The sequence below is a fragment of the Mus pahari genome, chromosome 1, assembly GCF_900095145.1.
Source record: "Mus pahari chromosome 1, PAHARI_EIJ_v1.1, whole genome shotgun sequence".
In the NCBI taxonomy this organism is placed as follows: Eukaryota; Metazoa; Chordata; class Mammalia; order Rodentia; family Muridae; genus Mus; species Mus pahari.
This window is the reverse complement of record NC_034590.1, coordinates 155,673,011-155,697,245: the sequence shown is the minus strand read 5'-3', so window position 1 is coordinate 155,697,245 and position 24,235 is coordinate 155,673,011. Positions and strand designations below refer to the sequence as shown.

At 47.4% G+C, this 24,235-nt stretch overlaps 1 protein-coding gene across 1 annotated transcript; it reads right to left on the bottom strand.

Moving 5' to 3' along the window:
- Window positions 1-4,785: 4,785 nt before the first annotated feature.
- On the bottom strand, window positions 4,786-17,618 carry LOC110324270 (acyl-CoA desaturase 2). The gene is made up of 6 exons (XM_021201695.1): window positions 16,882-17,618; window positions 16,103-16,385; window positions 12,961-13,091; window positions 11,350-11,555; window positions 9,760-9,992; window positions 4,786-8,670 (listed from the first exon to the last, which is right to left on the bottom strand). The coding sequence occupies exons 1-6, from the start codon at window positions 16,903-16,905 to the stop codon at window positions 8,471-8,473; spliced, it is 1,077 nt and encodes a 358-aa protein (XP_021057354.1). The 5' UTR covers window positions 16,906-17,618; the 3' UTR covers window positions 4,786-8,470.
- Window positions 17,619-24,235: the final 6,617 nt, after the last annotated feature.

The window sequence follows — 24,235 nt, the reverse complement described above, 5'->3', positions numbered from 1 at the left end:
TTTTTGTATTTCAGGCTCTCAGCTTAACCTGAGTTGGAGTTTAGTAGGGTTCCATGTGCGGTCACTAGGACAGTAATTTATGATGTCACAGGGCTGTGTATGTGTGTTTAGCGGCAGTGGGGTGGAGGGTGCGTTAGTGATCCAGGGAGGTAGCCACACTGCCTGCTCCTGGAAAAGGCGAGCTTGGAGGCACAGTTTGAGGCTTTGGCTAAAGCAATCTTGCTACTGGAAGCAGAGCTTCTACTTTACTCCATGGGGACTGGCCTTCCCCGAAAGCAGAAAGAAAAAAGGGAGAAATGTTATGGTGAAGGGTGAGTGACACTCTGTCCATTACTGCTGTTGAAAACTGTTCATGCCAAAAAAATAAAAAAAAAAAAAAAAAAAAAAAAGCTAAACAGAATTATCACAGAAGAAATCCCATTCCTGTGTACACAAATCGACGAAAGAGGGCAGATGCTAGAATATATGCACACAAATGTGCAGAGCACACTATTCATAGAGGCCAAAACAGGGGGTGCGGGGCGGGGGACAACTCAACTGCTCACCATAAATACAATGGACTGTTAATCATAAAGAGAAGTTAAAAAACCGATTTGTACCACAGTGTGAAAATGTTAGGGATCTATTAAAGAAAATGAGATCAAAGAAATGACATGGGCACAGATTTAAGCCAGTAGAAAGTCTATTAGCTAGCTGGTACCTACAGTCAGTCTCGTGCCTTTCTCAGGGTGAGATGTTTGTTTTTAATTAATTTTTTTTATATGAGTACACTGTAGCTGTCTTCAGACACACCAGAAGAGGGCATCGGATCCCATTACAGATGGCTGGTGGGAATTGAACTTAGAACCTCGGGCAGAGCAGTCAATGCTCTGAACTGCTGAGCCATCTCTTCAGCTCTCTCAGGGTGAGCTTTTAAGCACACCCACCCACACACACACACACACACACACACACAAGCAGAACAAAACATGTCTTTGTTTGACACATCTTAGCAAGAACAGTTAGCCAGAAGGGGGACTATGGAAGCCAAAAAGCAAAGTTAGTCCATTTTCAGACTTCCCAGAACTGTGGCCTTTGATGAATTAGGTCTTTGTTTTCACTTTGGCGGGTGGCCCTGCCTACGTGCTGGGTTCCATGGCCTGAGTAGTACTTCTATCACCTCACCATGTTAGTTGTGTTAAGATTTGGGAGCCAACTAAGGACGGGGGTGGGGGTGGGGCTGTTACAAAGAGACACACAGAACATCATGCAGGGAGGCTACCAGATACACACAGTATGGCTGTTTCTCCAACAAACACAACAACCGATTCATAGGCAGCATATTTGTTGTTGATACAGGCCATGAGGAGTCATTCGAATGGGAATAGTGTTTCCTTTTGCGGTGAGGATAATGAATTTTTTTAAAACGAAAGATGAGGCCCAGTATAGTGATGAACATGTTTAATAAGCAGCACTAGAGAGGCCGAGAGAGAGAGAGTCTGGTCTAGCAGACTGAATTCCAGGACAGCCAAGGATACAGAGAGAAACCTTGTCTGAAAACCAGATGATTAATTAATAACTAATAATAGTAATACATGGTAGTGGCCAAACAGTATAAGTATATAAATCCATGTGCCATGGTCATGGATTTTGGGACCTTTAAAATGGTGTCATTTATTCATTTAGTTAGGTTTTTTGGTTTTTGTTTTTCCAGTGTTGGGGACGCAGTCCAGGGCTTCTTACAAGCATGGCAAGGGTTGTGCCTACATCGTCAGCCCTAAAAATTAACAATAAATAAATAAATAAGCAGAGCCTTATTTTTATAGTGTGAATTGCTGCTACGCCAAGGGAATGCTGCTTCAGTTAGCAGGCATAACTAACACGAATAGTCTCAGAGGAGAATTATGCTTACCCTAACCCCTCCACTTCTAAAGAAAAAGAAAAAAGAAAAAAGAAAAAAGAAATCGTAAGACTACAGCTAGGCGTGGTTCTGGGCCTGCCATGCCTTTCACAACAAGTTTTCTCTCGTTTCCTGTTCTTGTTCACAAAGTCTTTCATGGCCTGACCCTGGCTACTCATTGTTCCTGGTGGAAAATGGCCAAGATGCCAATGGACTCTTGGATGTCCCCAGCACTAAAATCACCCTGAGTCAGCACAGCACACACTGCCCTTCTGTGAGCTCTGGGCCGCGGGGCAGAGCAGAAGGTGGCGGCGCCAGATAGTGCGGGAGGAGTGGTCACCAGAGGAGGAGGGCGCTTTCTGCCTCCGGCAACCTCAGGGCAGTGTCCCTTAGGTTAGGGGACACTGGGATTTATGGCGTGTGCTCAGAATTCATTGTCCAAAACTCAGTGCTTTCTTTGTTGCATAGAACATTAAGCACGGGTCACGGAAGAGAACGCCCACTTCCCGTGACATTTGCCGCTGAGCGCCACTGTTGAAGTACAAGGAGACATTTGCAATTAATGGAAGCTGCCCTTGAGATGCTCAGTACTTTACAGGAGGCCAGATTGTAGTTTCGAGGAGAGAAAATGCCAGCACTATTTATGTGGTCTGAGAGGTGGGTGTAAAATTCGGGTGTGGTAGGTCACAGCAGGAGAGTGAGTTGGATAGATTGTTTGGTTCCAGAACTCAGTAAGCTCATGTGGGGGAGAGGGTGCCCGGGTTCTGTGGAGCACTCCTGCTGCCTCTAAATGAACTCAGCTACCACTCGCCAAACTGAAGCGCTCCCACCTCTTGCTTCTGATGTGAGATGAGGCAGCCTCCAGCCTTTAGCTTAGTGCCTGACCAGAGAAATGTTCCTGGAATTATCACTGATGTGTTTACAAAAAGATAAAGAGGTATAGGATGTGTCCTATGGGGGTGTGGTGATGTGGGGGAAGGGGGTGTCTCAGCAGGCCCATGCTGAGGCATCCCTTCCCCCTGAGGGACCAGCTACTGTATAGAATACAGTATAGTATAGATACTATACTGTATTCTATACAGTATAGTATAGAATAGAGTTTATTCAGGGTATGGGGAGGGGAGTTAAGAGGGTAGTAGAGTCAGAGAAAGGCAGAGAGGAGAGATTAGAGAAATAGAGGCCAGCCATGGCCATGAGCTCATGGGGGGCGGGGATGGGGAAGGGAAGAGCACAAGAGGGCAAGAGAGAAATAAGAGGGAAGCAAGAGTAAGAGAGGGAGGAGGGGGCAAGCAGCCCCTTTTATAGTGGGTCAGGCCTATCTGACTATTGCCGGGTAACTGAGGAGGACCACACTTGGCTGTTGCCAGGTAACTGTGGGGTAGAGTTTAGACAGAATGCTAACAATCATCACATCTTCCAGCCTGCGAACTTGACTCTCTGCCTTTCGAAAGGTGCTGCATTTGTGTTTGAGTTTGGCACAAGCCCTTTCATTTATAGAGAAGACCGTATCTGGCTTTCCCCAACCACTGTAATTTGATGGGGCAAGATTATCATCTCACAGGCAACATTATAGCAGCTGCTTTTGGTCACATGCTTAGTCCATTTTTCTTTTTTCTTTTTTTCTTTTGAAGTCCAGAAGCCACATCCCTGTTTAATTAGAATGTAGAAGAGAGAGTGTCCTTCGATTGAAGACTTGATTTTCACCAGTGCTTCCTGGTACATTTGCAATCCAACTTCAGCCTCTGTTAGGACTAAAAACAACACAGCACAAAGTGCCCTTCTCATTCAACGTCTGTTATTAGACATATAATCTGTAAATCATGAAACTGCACTTTAAAAATTTATAGTTACTAAGCCAGGGCATTGTAGCACACACCTTTAGTCCCAACATTCAGGAGGCAGAGGCAGGTGGATCTCTAAGTTTGAAGCCAGACTCTACAGAGAGTTCCAAGCCAGACAGGGCTTCACGGAGAAAGCCTATCTAGAAAAAACAAAAAAAAACAAAATTAAAAAAAAAAAAAATAGCTATTATCATTGTTTGAATATGCTTGGCCCAGGGAGTGGCACTATTTAGAGGTGTGGCCTTGCTGGAGTAGGTGTGTCACTGTGGGCGTGGGCTTTAAGACCCTCATCCTAGCTGCCTGGAGTTTGGTATTCTGCTAACAGCCTTCAGATTTAGATGTAGTACTTTTAGCTACCATGCCTGCCTGGATGCTGCCATGTTCCTGCCTTGATGATAATGGACTGAACCTCTGAACCTGTAAGCCAGCCCCAATTAAGTGTTGTCCTTTTTAAGAGTTGCCTTGGTCATGGTGTCTGTTCCCAGCAATGGAAACCCTGAGACAGCTATCTTAGTGTTATTTGCTCAGTGGTGCAACTATCACAATGTAACTTTTGGAAAGGTTATTATTCACCATAAGAGGGCTCATTACATTCCATTCTTCTCTGGCCCCTGGTAACTCCCAATCTGCCTTCTGACTCTAGATGTCCCTGTTTCAGACACTTACTATAAATAGACTCCTGCAGTACCTCTTGGGCCCGAGTTGGAAAAATGGTCTATTTTGTACTTCATTCTTATAGCTGAGAAATACTGCACTGTATAAAAATACATTGTGTTCACACCTCTGTTGGATGTTTGGATTGTTTCTGCTTTTACACTGTGATGTAATGCAGGTGTGGACATTCATGTGCAAGGTTTTGTGTAGACACATCGATCCACATCCTTTGGGTGGATGCCTAGAAGTGTATCAGTGACCTGTGACTGCATGTTGCTACTTGGGAGATGGCTGATTTTCTTTCCAAAGGAGACGCACAATCTCAGCTTTCTATCAGCATGGAGCAAGAGAGTGCCGTCACCACCACCCAGCTCCTAGGAGGCTGTAGTGCAGCCAAAACACCCGGAGACATTTTGCAGTCAGATCCATTTCATTTTATTATGAACAAACACAACCTCAGATGAGTAGAAATACTTTCAGAGTTGGTATTAATGAAAATTATTAGATTACAAATAACTACAGTTGCACATAATAAAGGAAAAATCCCACCCAAGGAAGGAAACGGAGTCCTGCATGTTTTCATAGCAGTGAGTATACATTATCTGACGCATCCATTCCACCTCTGAGAAGAATGATGTAGATTAACAATGTCATCTGGGACATAGGCACATGTCAAGTCCACGGTGGACAGTTACTACAAAAATGTGCAGGACTTAAATACTCCTCTGCAGAGGATCCCCAAATGTTTTTATAAAGAGCATTTTTCTCATGCTCACACCTACCCACAGAGGTAGGTCAGGAATATTATTATCCCAGTTTCACAGAATACTGAGTCACATTATTGTTAGGCAAAATGCCCAGTGCTACGTACGGTTTGAGTCTGTCCCATAAGTCATGGGTTGGAAACTTAAATCCCCAATGCAACAGTGTTGACAGCTGGGTCCAGTAAGAGCTGATTAGGTCGGGAGGGCTCTTCCCTCATTAACATCCTTATCCAAGGAGTGAACTCATTATCGTCAGAGTGGGACTGTTATAATAAAACAACTGAGAGTTGGTAGGCGGCCCTGACCTTCACCACCAGTGTAACACGGCCACCGTTTTCTTAAACTTTCTTACTAACCTATTTCAACTAAAGACACTCAGAACACTAGCAAACCAGGAAGAAAAGCTTTCACTTTAAATGTTATCACCAGCTTTAAATCTTAAAACAAATAACAAAACCTACAAATCGCATACGTTCAAAATTACTTCCCCCATCCATCAGCTACGGGCACTTCAGCAAAACAGCCCCAAGAAAAGTTCCCAAAACGAAGACCCCAGAGGCAATCCTGCAGATCCATGTCCAGCTAACCCTCAGGCCAGGTCAGCTTTGATCCTGCCACACTTACAGACTCTCTGGTTTTAAGGAATCCACGGAGGAAGGGAGGGAGCGCCGCAGGCTCAGAAGCAACACTGGTTAGGAAAGGGGTAAGGCACCCAAGTCAAACCTTCGCACGTCCACGAGGCAAGGGCGGTTAGAAAGCTCACTCAGTCAGATCTTAGTCTCTTATTAATGTGTCACTTGGTTTGAGCTTTAAAATCTTGATAGTAGTGTTTCTTAGTGAGCTGGTACACCCTTACTGACAGATGGATTTTACGGGGTCCTCAGCCACGGCATGGTTCAGATCCATGGGCCAGACTAAGAGAGCTGCTTTTATTTTTACACATTTGATTTAAGTGGGCACCGGATAACCAGCGGGACTGAAATCACTCAAAAGGCATATCCAAGGAATAGAGCCACAGGTCAGCAAATACCTTGTAATCTCCCAAGAATTCTATTTTAGCGAACAGCTGAAGGGTAAGGCTACTTTCAAGTGGGCACACGAAGGTCCTAAAGCCTCTCTCTATTCAACTAACACAGGAAGACTGTTCCCTCGAGGCACAGCATTTGGTATGCTGTACAGCCGACACAGCCAGACTTCTGCACGAGATCCTTTCTGGAAAATTCATGGCATCTCAGCTCTCCTACCCTACCCAAAGCTTTCAAACGGAGGCACTTAAGAACACAACCTTGACTGCTGGGCTTTCCACTTAACCAGCACTGTCTTTCCACTTCACCACAGCAACACCCAGGAGGGCTGATTAGCCCAAGAAGCTTTGCAGAGTGCAGGGAGCACGGTGCCTTCTCTGCCCTGACTCACAGGAAGCCTGTCTTGCGCTGGCATGTGCGCCACTGGACCATTTGTTTTGGAATGACTGAAGAGACAGTCTCTCTGAGCCAGGGATGTTTCTAGAAAGTTGGCCAAACTTCTTCTTTAAAGTTGAAGAGAGTGTCAGAAGCCTGGGAGGGATAGAAGTGGAGAATCTGAAAGCCACGGGAAAGGGATAGCCATCTCTACCTACTACAGATAGAGGTTGTATCTCTGCGTGAGGAAGCTGCCGGGACCACACATCTTTACTGCTTGGACATATATCCAGGATGTTTCTGCCTAGACCAAGACTAAATGTCAAAAAGGGAAAAAAGAAATACCAAAAGAAAAAAACAAAAACAAAACAAAGAAACCACCCCCAAAACATAAAAAAATGAGTAGGGGAAAAGAGGCAGGTGTGGTAGAGCTGAGAGATTTCAGCCACGGATCCCAGGCAGAGTCCTACCTGGTCACAGAGCTAGTGAGGCATGAGTCAGGACTGCAGGGGAACGCCTTGCCACAAACGGCAGTGGGACTGAAGGGAGCTAAAACCTAACCTGTTCCACTAGAGCACCCCAAAGCCGTGAAGTCCCCTGGTAAGGGGCCCCCAGAAGCTTCCCTTTGAGAAGTCATTAGGAGCCGCCCACAGCGACCCGTCCGCTGCCCGACAGGGAGAAGGCACTCAGCCATCTTCTGAGGGAAGCACTCAGTGAGTGTTTGTAAGGATCCAGGACAGACTTTACATCTTTTCAGGTTCAACTGTGACTCAAGTTCAACTCTTGAAATCCTTCCATGGTTGGATGTATGGAAATGCCACAGCTATCCTCAATTTGTGGGAGCGACCAGCATCTTAAAGATGGAAGAACAGGAATTAAAAGGATCTGGGGGTGCAGCTCACAGGATGCCCAAAACCATGAGTGACTGACTGCCCTCACGGGTTCCAAACATGCCTCACTCGAGGATACCTTGCTCTGCATGTCCTACTAATTGTTGTTTTTATTTGAGACAAGGTCTCACTATCTAGCCCTGGCTGGCTTTGAACTCAGAGATCCACCTGCCTCTGCCTCTCCAGTGCTGTGATTTAAGACAAAAGCCACTACACCTGGCCCCAGGTCCTTGTTATTAAAGGAAAAGAAAATCCTTATTTTAGTAAAGACCACTTTTCCTACAAAAGTGTTTTTCACTTTACGATTATATATATATATATTTTTTTAAAATCTTCAGCCTAAACTACACTGAGATACTGATGTGTTACTGTATTTTTGTGTCACGAAGTTCCTCGGTTGCCACCTACTAAGAATTAGGAGAGGAGGTGCACTATGTCGAAAGGCTGTGGTACCTCTGCCAGGCAGAGCTGAGCCTGTTCACAAGAGATCCCCCTCTCCCACAGCTCGGATGAATCATAGCCTGCGTGTTGAATTTGGCCCCTTGAGATTTACCTGATTTTACAGGCTCCCTGCCAAATAAAACTATTTTCTTTTTCATTCCATCTGGCAAAGCCTAGGCCAAATATAACAGGAGAAATCTCTCAAGATTTTTCTTGTATCTCTTAACTCAGAGCAGCTTAAGAAGAGTTGGGGGTGGGGCACGAACCTTTACTGTAGACCCTTGAGAAGTTGGCATACTCTGGAAGGTGAACACTGACCTATGGCTGAGCGGCGGCTGGCTTGGGGGAAGCAAGGAGAAACAAGGTCATCGGGGACAAAGCAAAGAAAAAGACAACGGGAAAAGAAAATAGAAGGGAAGATGAGCTTAGCATCGAAAGGAAGAGCTGTTGACTTCCGATTTTTGTCCGTTTTACAATACTGTACCAGAATGGGTTAACGTCATCATTTTAGCATCTGGGTAGCAATACTCAGTAGTTAATTAACAGAACAGTAAGCCTCTGCCAAGCTGGCTTCTGCAACAGGAACTGCAAGACCTCACACTCAGCCGCTCTTGCAGCTTCCATCTCCAGTTCTCTTAATCCTGGCTAAGACAGCGGCCTTGGACACTCTCTTCCGGTCGTAAGCCAGGCCCAGGACAGCCATGCAGTCGATGAAGAACGTGGTGAAGTTGATGTGCCAGCGGTACTCACTGGCAGAATAGTCGTAGGGGAAGGCGTGGTGGTAGTTGTGGAAGCCCTCGCCTGCAACAGAAGCAAGAAGAGCAGTCAGGGGCTCAGTGATTGCTCCTCCGCCCACACCTCTTACCCAGTGGGCTCCTCAGACTTAGGGGAATCAGGGCTAAACCCGGTTTCATTTACTCTGAACAGACTGACAGACACCACCAAAGGCATCGCAGTTCCACTTATAACCTGGGACCTACACATCTTGTCTAAATTACTCTATCTCTAAGAGGATCTCAGCACTCCAGAGTATAGGTAATTTATTTCAAACATAAAAAGAACATGAGTAGCGGTGGGTCTCTGAAAAGGACATATGTAAGTTATAAAAAGGAAAGTGTTTTAAAATGTATTTTTAGTATTTGTATGAGTTTATGCACGTGCACAGGAGTGCCACAGCATGCAGGAGTCGGTTTTCCCCTTCCACAACATGGGTCTCAGGGATCAAACTCAGGCTGCTCAGGTTTGGCTTTTACCTACTGAACCTTCATGCCAACCAGAAAAAGTACTTTTAATAATATCCAAAGTAGGGGCTGGAGAGATGGCTCACTGGTTAAGAGCACTGACTGCTGTTCCTGAGGTCCTGAGTGAGTTCAATTCCCAGCAACCACACGGTGGCTCACAATGGGATCTGATGCCCTCTACTGGTGTATCTGAAGACAGTTACAGTATAATTATATAACAAATAAATTAAATATAAATATATAATTATATATTTCCAACCAAATAGATATACATATGTATAGATATATCTATCTCCATCCAAACTGGCTAAATTAATTGAGTGTTGTACCAAGATATATACAGCATGGCTAAATCAACCCATGATGCTTACACTCATAGAGATGACTCTACTTTTCTGTTAATGATCCCTGCCCTGAGCTCTCAGAGGTAATTAGGAAATGGAAGAACTCAAAAGGTCCCATCACAGGAACATTTTCACTCTTTCCAGAAGTTATGACCTCTCAAAAGAATTCCCTAATAAAAATTACCAATCCCCCTTAGTCTCACAGTGGGAAATATCAAAAATCGTTATCATCGTCATTCCTCTGGCTCCCGGCCAAGTATCTCTAGTGGCAAGCCACCAGATGTGGTCCTGCTGTGGGGACTTACCCACAGCTCCCATGGAAACCAAGATGTTCTCCCGAGAGCTAATGTTCTTGTCATAGGGGCGATATCCGTAGAGGTGGGCGGCACTGTTCACCAGCCAGGTGGCGTTGAGCACCACGGCGTATCGCAAGAAGGTGCTAACGCACAAGCTGTTTACAAAAGTCTCGCCCCAGCAGTACCAGGGCACAAGAGTGGGCAGGATGAAGCACATCAGCAGGAGGCCGGGCTTGTAGTACCTACAATGAGATGGCACATTTTAGGCTTCATGGAGAGAGAACTCTCACACTCCTTGCATGCAGGGCTGATTTCTCCCCATCCCATAAGTAGAAGGAACCAACCCAAAACCTGTAGTAGAAGATTTGAGAGCAAATGCTATGAGCTCTCTGTTTAGATTAGGAGGGTGATATGGATACAGTAGATGACTCTATTATCCTTATTGCTTTCTGGGCTGCCTTTGTCTGTCTGTCTGTCTGTCTGTCTCTCTCTCTCTCTCTCTCAAGATTTACTTATTTTATATGTGAGTACACTGTTGCTATCAGACCCCATTACAGATGGTTGTGAGCCACCGTGTGGTTGCTGGGAATTGAACTCAGGACCTCTGGAAGAGCAGTCAGTGCTCTTCACGGCGGAGCCATCATCTCTCCAGCCCCTGCCTTTGTTTCTCTCCTGACCATTGGAATCTTCACTTAGCATGCGGTATCATGCCTCCATTTCCCGCTACCATCGTTCCTAGCTCTGGTTCCCCGACCCCCAAACGGTAAGCCTCTGACATAGATCACAGCACTATCCCTCAGGTACACAAGACCAGATGCTTCCAAGGGAACTGACTCCCCGTGTCCCTCAGTAGCCACCATTTCCTCTCACACCCTAGGAAGTCCCTGCACCTAACTCCTTGTTTCTCTGCTTCAGTCTTTCCTACCACCTAACTTGTGCCCTTCCCAAGAGTGGGCAACAATCTTGCCTCACGCTGCTGGAGCACCCTTTAGTGATTCGGTTGCTAACTTAACTACTTAAGTCTGTGCGGAGGAGTCCGTAGGAAGGGCATTGGCGATGTGTCTTCATCGCTCTTTTTCTCTCTCACACCTGGGATTTCAAGCAGAGGCTGCACTCCTGAACACCCTTTAGCTCACCACACCGTCGGCAAAGCCTCTCCCTGGAACCTGGAACACTCCATGTCTCCGTGCTGCTGTGGCTTCAACGCCACTTTCTCCTAAGCCTGCCCCCTGCTCTTTGTAGCTGTCCAGTGTAGACAAATCCTGACTTGCACGCTGACTATCAGGCTCCTTGACTTATCACCCCCTTGTAGGAGGCCACTTACTCCTGCAAGATAATCTCCTGATTGCATTCAGGGCTGTCCTGCCCGGCTTAGGACAATGAACAAGGTTTTAGTTTGGTTTTGCAATTAACTGGTGCCAATAAGATAACACGGTTTCTCTCCGTGACCTACAGGATGTTAAAAATACGTTTTAAAAATGATCTGAACATGTAGACACAGTAAGTCACGGCTTTGACTAATAAAAAATGCAGAGAGTGTAAACTGTACATTCCCGGGGGTCCCATCCTCAGCTTCAACCCCCACACCCCATCCCTCACCTCCTCTGGAACATCACCAGCTTCTCGGCCTTTAGGTCAGACATGTCCAGTTTTCCGCCCTTCTCTTTGACAGCCGGGTGTTTGCGCACAAGCAGCCAACCCACNTGAGAGAAGAAGAAGCCACGGCGNGAATTGTGAGGGTCAGCNTGTGTTTCTGAGAACTTGTGGTGGGCGCGGTGATCTCGGGCCCATTCATACACGTCATTCTGGAAGCACAGGAGAGAAGAACCCAGGATTGAGAAGAGATGCCCTCCAAGGAGCCTGNAAGGGCCTAGATGTCTGCAAGGGCCTGGGGCTCTCAGTCCAACTCACAAAATCCTCAGGACTCTGGCTCAAGAATAGGCACAGGGTGGGGGTGAGGGGCTTCACACTTGCCTTAGAGGCACATACAGAAAAAGCAATTTAAAGTCCCAGAGCAGAGGAACAGCACGGTCACATCCTGAGATTATACGAAAGCAAGTGTGGGTAAGTCACAGCCCTCACGTTTCATTCGCAGGAGAGTCAAACCTTCTAAAGCTAATTTTATGTGTGTGGGTACAGGTCCACACGTGCCACGGCCCATGTGTGGTCAGAGAACAACTTTCAGGAATCAGTTCTCTCCTTCCATATTTAAGATCAAACTGTCAGGCTTGCACAGAAAGCACTTTTACCTAATGAGCTATTTGGATGATCCCACAGCAGCTCTTCAACCAGGGACTACAGGGCAGGGCTCCCGTGGAGCCTTATCCTATGGCTCGCAGTTAGTTACAAGGCAAGTGGCCTGATTCCAGGGGCACTCCTCTGTAGAAACAGTGGAGAAACCCATTCACCAAGTGGCAGCCCTTTCTGCCCAGGATCAAGGCCAGCAGGTAACTCCTGAGCACGGGTACATCTCCCAGGGTCCTCTGGGCCTGTCGCATCCTGGCTTACCTCAAGAGCACACCACTGTCTCTTCCTCTATCCCCCCCCCGGCCCCCCAAGAACACTAGGATCTTTGAAAAGTAAAGTTGCTACACCAGAGATAGTTAGGCAAATCGGGTGAGCATCTCAAATCCAAAAATTGACCAATTGGGTTTCCTAGCTTCATCTTGCTGCAAATTAAACCCACCAGTGGCTACCCTGTGTCCTTAGTTAGAGCTTAGGAGTCACGAGGGTCCTCTACCAAGTCTCTATTTTTTCTCTTCTGTAAGCTTGTTGCTTGTAGAGGGGTAGTAACAATGGTGTCTACTTCCTCAAATGGCTTTGAGGACTTAAAAGAGCCCCAGGGTCTTAGGCACCTGTGGTTCCGTCCCACTGTGGCGGAGTCTAAGACAGTTACCTTAAAATGAATGATTCACTTATGGTCTAAAAAACCAGGGTCAGTGCTCAGCTCTTGCGCCCTATAAACTAAAGATCCACAACTACCAAGCTATGTGACACCTCTGGGACCCTGAGATGAAAAGTGACCTGGCACATGGGGACCCTTATTTCCCTTCACAAGTGACTCTATGTTATATGGACTTCAGCACTGATCTGCACTCTAGGGGCCCACACAGCAGTAGAAATAATGGCTGCCCTAGTCAATTATCCAGACATTGATCCCTGACTGCCCAACCCTGGGTGGAGACATGGCCACAAGCACCCGCTTCTTACCTGGAACGCCATGGTGTTGGCAATGATGAGGAAGAGCCTCAGGGGCAGCCTCGCCTTGTATGTTCTGTGGCTCCACAGGCGATGAGCCCCAGCTGTGATGCCCAGGGCACTGATTAAGTAGTACAAATAGGCTGTAGGACCAGAAAGTTGGGTGTCACCAACAGACCATATCCATAAGGGAAGTATGCCAAAGACAGGTTCCCGGCACCCGTCAGCTTCTCAGTTAGCCTTTGGGTAAAGGCCTGGTTTTCCCTGCAGCTCTGGGACACACTGATTGGTGAAACCTCATACATTTTACCACTTGGTACCCACTGATCATCACAAGTCTGCTATCACTGGGTTTCATTCCCAGGGCCGATGTTCTTTGACCTCTAGCAGTCCTCTAAAGATTTCTGGTCAAGAAACTGCATTTCCTCAACCTAGAACCCATACCCAAGGGCAGTTTTGAAGCACCAGCCAGAACAGCTTGGGCAACAGCTAACTGGAGGAGACAAGCAGTGACTACTGAATAGCTAACTATACACAAGGCTTTTAGCAAAGGTACAAAAAGCATTTCAACACCATAGCAGCATAACGGAAGTCAGATTTGCATAGTGGCGCAAACATTACCAAGGGTACTAATATTCTCATATTCTCCCCACGCCTTGAACAAGGTGAGTACTATTAGTACCAAGCACTTCCGTTGAAGAAACAGATTCTGGAAAGGTCGTCTGTCTACTGTTCAAAGGTGGGTTTTCCATCCACCATCACTTGTTTCTTTTCTACTATGCAGCCCCTAAGATCTGCATGCCCATTCCCTTGTCTTGTGTCTCTCCCTGGCCATGGTCCTGTCCTTCCAGAATGTTAGATGCCCAAAGCTGGCAGATGAACACTGCTTCACTGTCCTTGAAGCAGGAAGGCTCAAGAAGTGCCAGTCCTGGTATCTCACTGGGACGGAGAGCAGTACGGCCATCTGACACCTCCCCCCATTTGCAGAACTAGGGAGCAGGGGCCTTGGTAGAATAGGCTAATACTGGCTCCCTCCCAAGGAACACTAAGACACAAAGGACCTTCAGACTACAGAACTTAGTTGCTACTGGAAACGCCTCACATTGTACCAACTGCTGCGTCCTTCTGCAGTCAGATAACACATTTCCTGAGAAAGCTCTCTCCTCCTTCCCAGCTCCCGTCCCTCCTACATGATCCCAGGAGAGCAAGCACGGATGAAAGGCCTTCCTATCTGGAGAAATCCTAGGGTAACCAGAGCCTTGCATCATGGGATGGCTTTGGGCAGAGCCAAAGCCCTTCACTGAGCACCAAGGGCTCATGCTGCAGATGACCCAAGTAGATTGGATCAAAAACTCAAATGATGGGGTACGGTAAGGGTGTGTGTGTGTGTGTGCGTGTGTGCGTGTGTGTGCGTGTGTGTGTGCGTGCGTATGTGTGTGTGTGTGCGTGCGTGTGTGTGTGTGCGTGTGTGTGTGTGTGTGCGCGCGCGCGCGCGCGCGCACGCAACCACACAGGACACACAAACCTAGGCAGTCTTAGGCCTCTTCAGTTCACCTCTCCGTCTGGCAAACAAGAGACTTCGATCCCTCCCCTGTCTGCCAGAGAAAAGTGTTCACAATGGTGGGTAGGAACCATCTCTTTCTTAGCTTTAACTTCAGAAACAGGCTGGAGGGCAGGGGGAGGAGCTTTGTAAACATCTCTCTTTCTCTCTCTCTCTCTCTCTCTCTCTCTCTCTCTCTCTCTCTCTCTCTCTCTCTCTCTCTCTCTCTCTCTCTGCTGTCAAAAGCATCTATTCAGTTCCAGAGTTATAGAGTCCACAAAGGTACAAAAGGCAAAGCAGCCGAGTCAGGAAAAAGGCTGGCAGGGCACACAACTATTCTAAAGTATTCCATTCCTACTTTTGACAGACATGTGTTGTGAAGATTATGAGTAGGAGCTGGGTGGGGGTGGCGCATGCCTTTAATCCCCGAACTCTGGAAGTAGAGACAGGCCGATCTTGCAGTTGGGAGGCCAGCCTGGTCTAAAGACCCAGTTCCAGGACAGCCAGGGCTACACAGAGAAACCTTGTCTTGGGAGAAAAAAGTTTGGTACCTGGAAAACTCTCAAGGATCGGATCTCACCACTTGTAGGACCTAGGAGGGCTGAGGCGGAGGCATAACGACAGCTAACAATCAGACAACCAGCCTTTCTATACACGGTCCCGCAAGAGAACTCTCATTAGTACCTACACTCAGACACTGTTCCAGAAAACCAATTGTTCTAAAAGAAACCCTTGCTCTCGCCTCTCTGAGAGCAGCAAGAGGCCTTGGACTATAGATGCAGTCCCTCCTTCCTGGTTCAATGTTCAGTTGTGTAACCACCTGCAAAGCACATGCATGCAGCTAGGGGGCAGCACTACCCATGGCTCCCCTGGGAAGCTGAGTTAGGCAGGTCAGTGGCACAGGGGGCACACTCATCACAAATGGTTGGGCTGTGGCTGATCCAGGCTCTCTTCCTGCTCAGGAGATATGTGCTAGGTGTGGAGAGAAAGGTGCCACAGCACTATGTGGACAGGAGAAGACAGGCAGAAGGCTGAATAGAGGCGAAACCCTCCTGCATCCTTATTTTATTCTAAGAATGGTCTGTTGACTGGCTTGTACCAAACCTTGGTACCATACACCTTTGAACGTGGATCTACAGGAGCCTGCTTCATCTTCCTCCAGGCAAACCAGCCTACTCTAACCAGGCAGGGAAGTCCAAACAGTTGGGCTTATAACCTACCCTCTGTTCTCTCCGCATAAACGGCATCCCTTGGTTTTGTCCCCCTCACTGAACTCAACAGGTTGCCCACTAGGCCCGTGGTCTAGCTCTTGGCTCTAACGTCTCTGAGGCAGGGCCTGCTTCTCTTGTGGCAGGCAGAGCTGGGACAGGTGCCATCAAGTGACTCATACAGAAAAGCTTGCTCAGAGACCTCAGCATCAATGTTAAGAGACTCTCAAGACTCAAGTCCCCCCCACACCCCCATTCTAACACCACAAGGTTCTTTTCCCAGCCCAGTTGGTCCAACGAGAACCAAAAAGAAAGGGCCACTGCCTTGGGTCAGAGGACAGAGGCCACCTCTTTAAAGATCAAGGAGACACCTGAGGCACAGCCCAAGACAAGGGGCGCTGCTCACCGAAGAGGCAGGTGTAGACCTTGCAGGAGGGAACCAGTGTGATCCCGTACAGGGCTCCCACGTGCAGCAGGGCCATGAGAATGATGTTCCTCCAGACGTACTCCAGCTTGGGTGGGGGCCCCTCCTCATCCTGATAGGTGGGGTCATACAGATCATCTTTCATTTCAGGGCGGACATCTGCTCCCCAGTGGTGAGGGCTCTTTTCAAACTTCTCTCCTCCATTCTGCTGTCCCCCAGAAGGTGGTGCTGTGATTGTGGTGGTGGCTGAGTAAGAGCCAGAGATCTGCAATGAGAAGGGGGTGGAGAATTAGGGATTGCAGACGCGTGGGGGCAGCAGGGGTTACTTTCCCTCTAATATAACTGCGGGAGAGATGCAATAGGGCCATACCCCAGGGCCAAGGTTGCATGACTGTGGTGCGCACCAATGGAACACTGAAATGGGCGGGCCATCGGGAACAAGCCTTATGATGAAGGGGCAGGAAAAGATGCTTTATTAGCAGCACCCTTAGCAACTCACAAAGAGAAATCTGCGCATATCGGAAAAAGGTCAGGTTTTACTTTAAGAAACACAAGTTGGGGCAATCAACTGTACTGAGTAAAAATCCAGTTATCACCCGGTCCAGAAACAATCTATCAAGGTTGAGCAACTCGGAAATGATGGCTAAACGCTCCCAGCTGCTCTGAACTCTCTCCAACCCTCAACAGCCACCCACCTAGAAGTCCAATCTGCACCCGCCAACCTGAGAGGGAGGGGCCATGGGGGAGGGGGGTAAGCTCACCTCTTGCAGTATGTGGGCCGGCATCTTGGCGTCGGATGCTGGGGTCACGTTCTCAGGGATGAGAACGTGCAGCGAGCTTCAGACCTCAGCGACAAAGGGTGCTATGACTAAGTTTCTGCAGCCCGCTGCGCGGTACAAGCCCTGGGCCAGAGCTGGCAGTGGGGTATTAATGTCCTGTATTTCCTTAGGTTCGTTGTATTGATCAATGACCAGATAAAAAATCAAAAGCTGGCTGGCCAAGGCAGCCGCGGGCGGAGATAAGGATAGAAAATGAGAGGACGCCAAAATCGCAGCTTGCAGCCACCGGTGTCCAGGAGTGAGAATACTGCAGACACCAACACCGCATTGTCCCATCCCTAGCCAGGCGGAGGGGGGCGATGCTAATGAGGCTTTCGTAAACTCTGGCTAGTCATTGGCCGATGGGAATTTGGTACCACCTCGTCCTGCTGCTTTCATTGGCTCTACACAATCTGCTGTTCCCTCTGCCTCCAGCTCCTCCCCACCCTCCTCCCTTCTTTTTCTGCTCCTGGCTTCTCACCCATCCCCCGCTGGTCCTCCACCCAGCCCCCACCCTGCCACGGGGGCGCTTCAGCTCTTTCTCTGGGAGAGAAGACCCAATCTAGCAGTGGGGGGTTGGCTACCGGGGCAGGAAGACGCGGAGGGGTACATAAAGTGGGAAAGCCACTATAGCGCCGACCACTCGCAACTCCATCCGGTCTTTGCAGTTCCAGAGGCGCGTGGGAGGGGAAATGGCTACCACCAACAGAGAGCAAAGCTGAGAAGGGCCTCCCTCCCCAACAGGCGCCTCTGTAGTCCCTTTTGGAACAATGGCTCAGCCTTGCCCACCGGCTTCAGGATGCTTACCAGATAATAACTCGGAGCTCTGATGCCATAAGCAAGTTTTCATAGATCCGTGGCTTGCCCATTAACACTGGTCTGGGTCACTATGGTCACTGTGCACAGCCAAGGTCAGTCAGCAGTATCTCAATCCCACCCCTCACCCTCCACTTCCCACCTCGCGCCCTGCGAATACATGTGCCACCTTTTGTTGAAAGTTTGCAGTTTTCTACCAGAAAAACGCCGAAAAGCATCTGGCCGAGGGAGTCTTATGTATGTGGAGTAGGAACAGAGAGTGGATATTAAATTATTACTGCAAGGTTCTCTGTGACCGCTCAGTGGGTACCCCTGTTCTTCCACTCTGAGCAGGAAGGAAGAACGGGACATAGGGACATACAAAGATGGGGTAAATTGTTCAGTGGTGGAGGTAGCTGAGCTGAAACGTTTTCAAGCCGCTCCTCAGAGAACCCTATGGCCCTTGAACCTTGGGTGCTCTGACCTAACATACCTCCCTCCCCGCCCCACCTTCTCTGGGCCTGCGTTAACTCTTTCAAGAGCTAGAACTTGTAGCCCATGCAGGCGGTGCATTCACAGAGTCTGCTTCTATATCCAGGTCACCCCATTACTGTATCGCTCACCTCTAGGAAAGGGGCTTGGTAGACATCTATCTTCTCAAGAAGGGAGATGCCAGGCATTTCCTGAGACCAAAACAGACCTCTTGCCTTCTGGTCTCAGGGGCTTGCCAACTCTCTGGCTTGTGACCAGACACCTCCATTGCAGGCCTGGCTCACTGACCATAGCCAAGAATGCTGAACACGACCAGGTGTCCTCAGCAAATGGCTGGTGGAGGCTCAGAGGTACTGTGTGAAGTTATCTGGAGGTGCCACTTCCCCTTGGGTTGTCTGCCTGATGTCTGATCTGCTTGGTTCTTTTCCTAGCTGTGGGTTTGTCCTTTGTCCTTGGCTGTTAAAAACAAACTCCCTTAGACTGTGAGGCCTCTACAACCGATACTGGCTCCTCACGGTTCTGGGGGCTGGGTATCTATAGCAAAGCCCCAGCAGTTTGATTCCGCCAAGAATGGGCCTCTGATTCTTAGGTTCTGTGTTCAATAAGGAGGGGGTGAGCTTTGTCTCTGGGGTTTCTCTTTAAAAACAAACAAACAAAAAGATTTAGTATTACTTTTAATTATATGGACATGTGAGAGAGCATATGTACACATGTGTGAAGATACTTGAGAATGCCAGAGGTGGCGAGTCCCCTGGAACTGGAGTTGAGCAGTCTGTGTGGGAGCTGAGAATCCAACTCTGGTGTTCTGTAAGAACAGCAAATGCTCTTAGTGGCTGAGCCACATCTCCAGACCCTGGGGTCTCTTTTAAAAGGACCACTCGAGTCATCCAAGGGGGTGAAGCATTACCCTCCAGGCTACTATTCCAGATACTGATGGTCCACCGAATCACATGCTGCTTTGGGGAAGATGACACAGTGTTTCCTTTGGGATGCCTTGATTGCTGCTAAAGACAGTTCTCCATTGGAGACAAATGTGCCTTTACATTTTCTCAACCTGAAGCCTACAGTGCTGCTTGCATCAGTGCTGGTCGGTGATGTTTTTTAAGCCAGCTGCCATTGCATTCATTGTCTATCAGAGAAATCAAGGGAGGCCTGCCAAGACAATGATGTAGAACGGGAGTCCTACATTTCTCTCTAAGGCAAATTATGGCCTTGGGGAGAAAGTTCTGGAAACCTAGAAAAGGAATGAGTTAGGGGTTTCAGGAAGAAAAGGTAGGAGACAGTGTAACTGTTGATAATCAAGATAGGAAGCTGCCTGTCTCATCCCGTATGGGCCAGCTTCAATAAAGCTGTGTGGTAGGGATGACACGGCACAGCATGAGGCTGGCATCAAGAAGCATGAAGTGACCAAGTTGAAAGTTATAGGTAATATGTGATGAATGTTTGCCTACGCTTGCGTTTTTAGGGATGCAGGTGAGAAGTGCAGGCTTCTTTGGTACAGCAATGCACAGTGTGTGCGTGGAAGCTGGGGACGGGAGCTATAAAGTTTCCCGTATGAAAAAGGACACACAATGTATGGCAATTTTTAATTTTGACCCTTCGACTCAAGAGAGTAAGAATAAAACAGCCCCCACATCGGCATATTAAATAAATAAGTTCATTGTAGGGAGTTCCTATTGGCCACAGCATGAAGCCTGTACTTCTTTCCGGGGCTTTGGAGGCCCTCTGGATGGGGGGGGGGGGGCTTCCCTGCTTATGTCTTTCCCTTAAATGTCCTCATTTCTCTTCAGTCCCATATTTCAGTATTAAACCCTAAAAATATTCCTTTCCCTTTGCCTAGTACATTCTACCCTCTGACCTTTACCCACTGCTGACCTTACTGATTTCTGGTCTTGTATTTTGTTTTTGTTTTTAAATTACCCAATGGTTTTACCAGGCTGGCTCGACATGTCGGGTGGTTTCTGCTTTTCTGACATCTGTACTGGAATTTACCAAGAAAATAAGGCTTGGGCGCCTGACCCAAGAAGGGCTTTAAATAGATGTTTGTTTATTAAACTTGTTACATAATCTTAATTAGATATTTGAAATATAATATTATTTCTAATAATAATAATAATATAAATAATACTATCCTCTTTATTATTTCTTTCAGAACCATTCTCTTTTAAGCAATAGGTGAGCAGTATAGTGAAGGGGTTGTGAAAGATGAGTCTCAAGGTGGGCATTGTTTCCTCACTTCTCAGGATGGCAAGTCATAGGACTTTCAAGACATGCAGATGTGGCAGGTGAGTGGCCTTGGGACCTTGCAGTAAGTCTCACACGGAGGCATGTTTTCTAGCTCTCATGTCTAAGCCAAAAGCAGATGCTAACCAGGCGAAGAGAACAGAGAGGAGAGAGCCACGGGCTTGGCTCCAGGAGCTTCAACCTCCTTCAGCAAGGCACTTGTTAAGAGAAACATCTTTCTCCAGGTGGGACTAGGGGTGGTGGGGGCTGTTCCATGTTAAATGGCTGTCACGTGGGAACTCATCTTCTCAGTGAGAGAAAAGAAACAAAGTTACTGTGAGCAGTTTTATTCCCCATCATGTTCAGATACAAAATAAGCATCCTCTAACATGGAATGAGGTTAGCCATTTCAGTAGCCCCAAAAGGAAAGTAACTGAGTAACTATCTTTTTAGTCTCTCCCCTCCCTTCCTCTCCTGTCTTCCCCTTCCTTCCTCCCCCTCCCATTTCGCTACCCTTCCTTTCTTTCACAAACAATTCCCATCCAAACCACATCATATAAGCAAGATGTGTGTCCTCCGCGTGGTCCGAGTTCCAGAGTGTCTAGAAGTAGGTGCCGCCGTGTAAACCCCTGAAGAGTCTTTGCTTAGGATGCTGTTTGTGCCTGAATCAGGAAAACAAAGCACTCTCCACTCCCATCCCACCCCCACCCCTAGAGGAGCAGCCTGGTGCATGGTGCTGGGTTCCCCAGGACAGTGAAGGAGGTGACTGGTTGGTCAGGGAGGGACAGGAGAGACAGTCTCTGGGAATCTTCCTTCTGGAAGAGCCTAGAGAGAGAGAGGCGAAGGTCCTTTTGCCCATTCCACTCCTTTCTGCTGCAGAACTCTGAACCATTTGAGAAATATTACTCAAGAGCCGTCACTCAAGTTCAGGAAGGTATGTGTGTTAAGGTGAAAGGAACATACTATTCTTTATTTTATTGAAAAGTTTGTTAGCTTGCTTTATAAACCCATATAATGTGGGTTTTTCTTCTCTTTTAGGGTCCTGGTGTCTTTTGTTTTCCACTTTATTATTCTAAAAAAGAGAAATTAAGAATGTATAAAATGTAATAAGCTAGCCGGGCGTGGTGGCACACGCCTTTAATCCCAGCACTTGGGAGGCAGAGGCAGGCGGATTTCTGAGTTCGAGGCCAGCCTGGTCTACAAAGTGAGTTCCAGGACAGCCAGGGCTACACAGAGAAACCCTGTCTCGAAAAACCTAAAAAAAAAAAAAAATGTAATAAGCTGTCTGTGGGCTGGAGATGTAGCTCAGTGTTAGGTTGTATGCCTAGCATGTGCAAGGCCCCCTTTCTATCAACAGCATTGCAAGAGAAAGAAAAAGAGTTCACCCCCTGTAATTTCCACACTAGGGAGTGGTAAGCAGGAGGGATTTGAGTTCAAAACAAGCCTGAGCAACACTGTGAGACCTTGTCTAAAATAAACAAACAGCCCCTGCTGTTCACCCCATCACTATGAATCGCTGTTAAGTGTTTCATAAAGCACTTGGCATGGGAATAATTCAGGTGTGGGAAAAACACAGGCCAGGCAGTCCTGTTAGACCACATGTCCCAAGTAGAGAAAGCCAGGCCTGTCCAGAGTGACATCCTGTCCACATACTGGAAGAGACCTGCCCCTGCCTCTGCTGTGACTAGACTATCCCTCACTGCTCTTCTAGGGTATGGGCATCCACGTGACTGACTTTGCTCTAAAAAGCCAAGGCCAAGTGTCACAATCAATGTATTCAAAGCTCATTATTTTCAAAATGACCAAAGTTTGAATTTTTCCGAAAACTAAATTTAAAACCACCCTTGTCTCCTTCTCTTCCTCCTTCTCCTCTTCCATTCGCTTCTCTTTTTATAGAGCACGAGTCTCAGATAAAGTTAATAAGAATTTTTGGCGGGGGAGGTTCTGGCAAGATGCTTGTCACGGAGAGAAAGCAGACTAGTGTATGCACTTAAGGTTCTGTTTTGTTCTGTTTTTTATTTGTTTTTGCTTGTCAGTCCAACTCCAAGAAACCTTTGCCAAGTTCAAATAAAACCAAATTCAAAAGGAGAGGGATAAAAGGATTTTTATTTGACTTTTAGGAGCAAAGTTGGAGTTTCCTGAGGGAAAGTTTCCACAGACTTCAGCACAAGTCAGGAGATAGGTGGGGGGAGGGGGGGAGGTGAGAGCAGAAAGAGAGATGGAGACAGGAGAGGGGGAGGGGGAAGAAACGTTAGTACACTCCCAGACAATGAGTGTAAGTGGCCCTCTCTAGAGAGCAAGCCACCAGAATCCTAAAATATAAACTGTGGCTGGTCAGATGGCTCAGTGGGTAGAGCTGCTTGCTGCCACGCCTGGAGATCTGAGTTTCATCCCCAGAACCCATGTGATGGAAAGAAAGAATTCCTGAAAATTGTCCACGGACTTCCACACTCAACCTGTGGCATGGGCTCTCTGGAACACACACACACACACACACACACACACACACACACAAAGTAAGGGTAAAAATCAAAGAGAAAACAAGCAAACACAAAAATCAGGTGTAGTGATTTAAAATTATTACATTTTAAAAAATGCTCAGAAGAACAAATGTTTCTGAGCAGGAAGGGCCCAATGGACGTCCTTGCTGATACGCTATGAAACTTGGAAAAACTGAAGCCAGCTTATCTTGTGACTAAGAGGGAACTTGATTCTTCAAAGCAACAGAGTAAATGAGTAAGAAAGAAGCCAGGGATCAACACTAAGGAGGGGACACGGAGTCACCACACAGGCCATGGAGACAAGGACCATTCAGTGGGCTCAGAGAGTAGCTGTCTCCGTCAGATCTGGTGAGGGGTCATGCCACACCACGGGAGAGAATGCCTCAGGACACAGAGTGCCGATGCTGCCAAAAGTGTGGTGTGGAGATAAAGACAAGGAGACAGAAGGGGGTTGAGTATCAGTAATGCAGTGTGTGGATCAGCAGTGCTGAGATCCAGGATGGAGAGTTATGCCATGGTGAAGCCACTGTGTCAATGATATTTACACAGTCACCGTAGTACAAATAGCAGTTACTGATTCACATACAACTATGACACACTCTATTGAGGGGATGGAGAAAATGCAGTGTGCAGGTTCCTTCCCGAATGCTTGAGCCGATGGTGGTCACCACAGCGGTAGTTGTTTTAAAATTACATTTCAGTCTTCCAAGGTGCGAGGTCAAAAATGGAATTCTTCAGTGATGTAAGCATGTATTTAGGAATACGGAAAGGAACGCCAGAGAGTCAGCTCAAGATAATTTAAAGGTGTTATTCTGGGGAAGACGATGAGGAGGAAAGTGGGGTACTCCTATGTCCACAACAAGCCTAATGAAATTATTTCACCTTCTAAGTTATATGCAGGTTTAACTTGGCCATAATGCAAGAGCAAATATATTCTCAGATTTGTAGAGTGGTTACCCACCACTCAGGCTCACTATTCACTGAGCCTGAGATTTGATTCTCAGGGCTGAGTAAGACCCACTGTGTAGAACATGTTTGTAATCCCAACACTCAGGGGGTGGAGGAAGTTCAGAGCCAGCCTGGGCTATGTAAAACCATGTAAAACCATATCTCAAGAAAAAGAACTGGGAGGGGCTTTTCGTTGTTTCCCTAAAGGCCAGCCTGGAAGTTGTTATACAGACTCTGCTGGCCTTGAACTCTCAGAATCCCTCTGCCTCCTGAGAGCTAACATCAAAGGTTTGCACTACCATGTTTGGCCAAGAGACTTTTTTTTTTTTTTTTTTTTT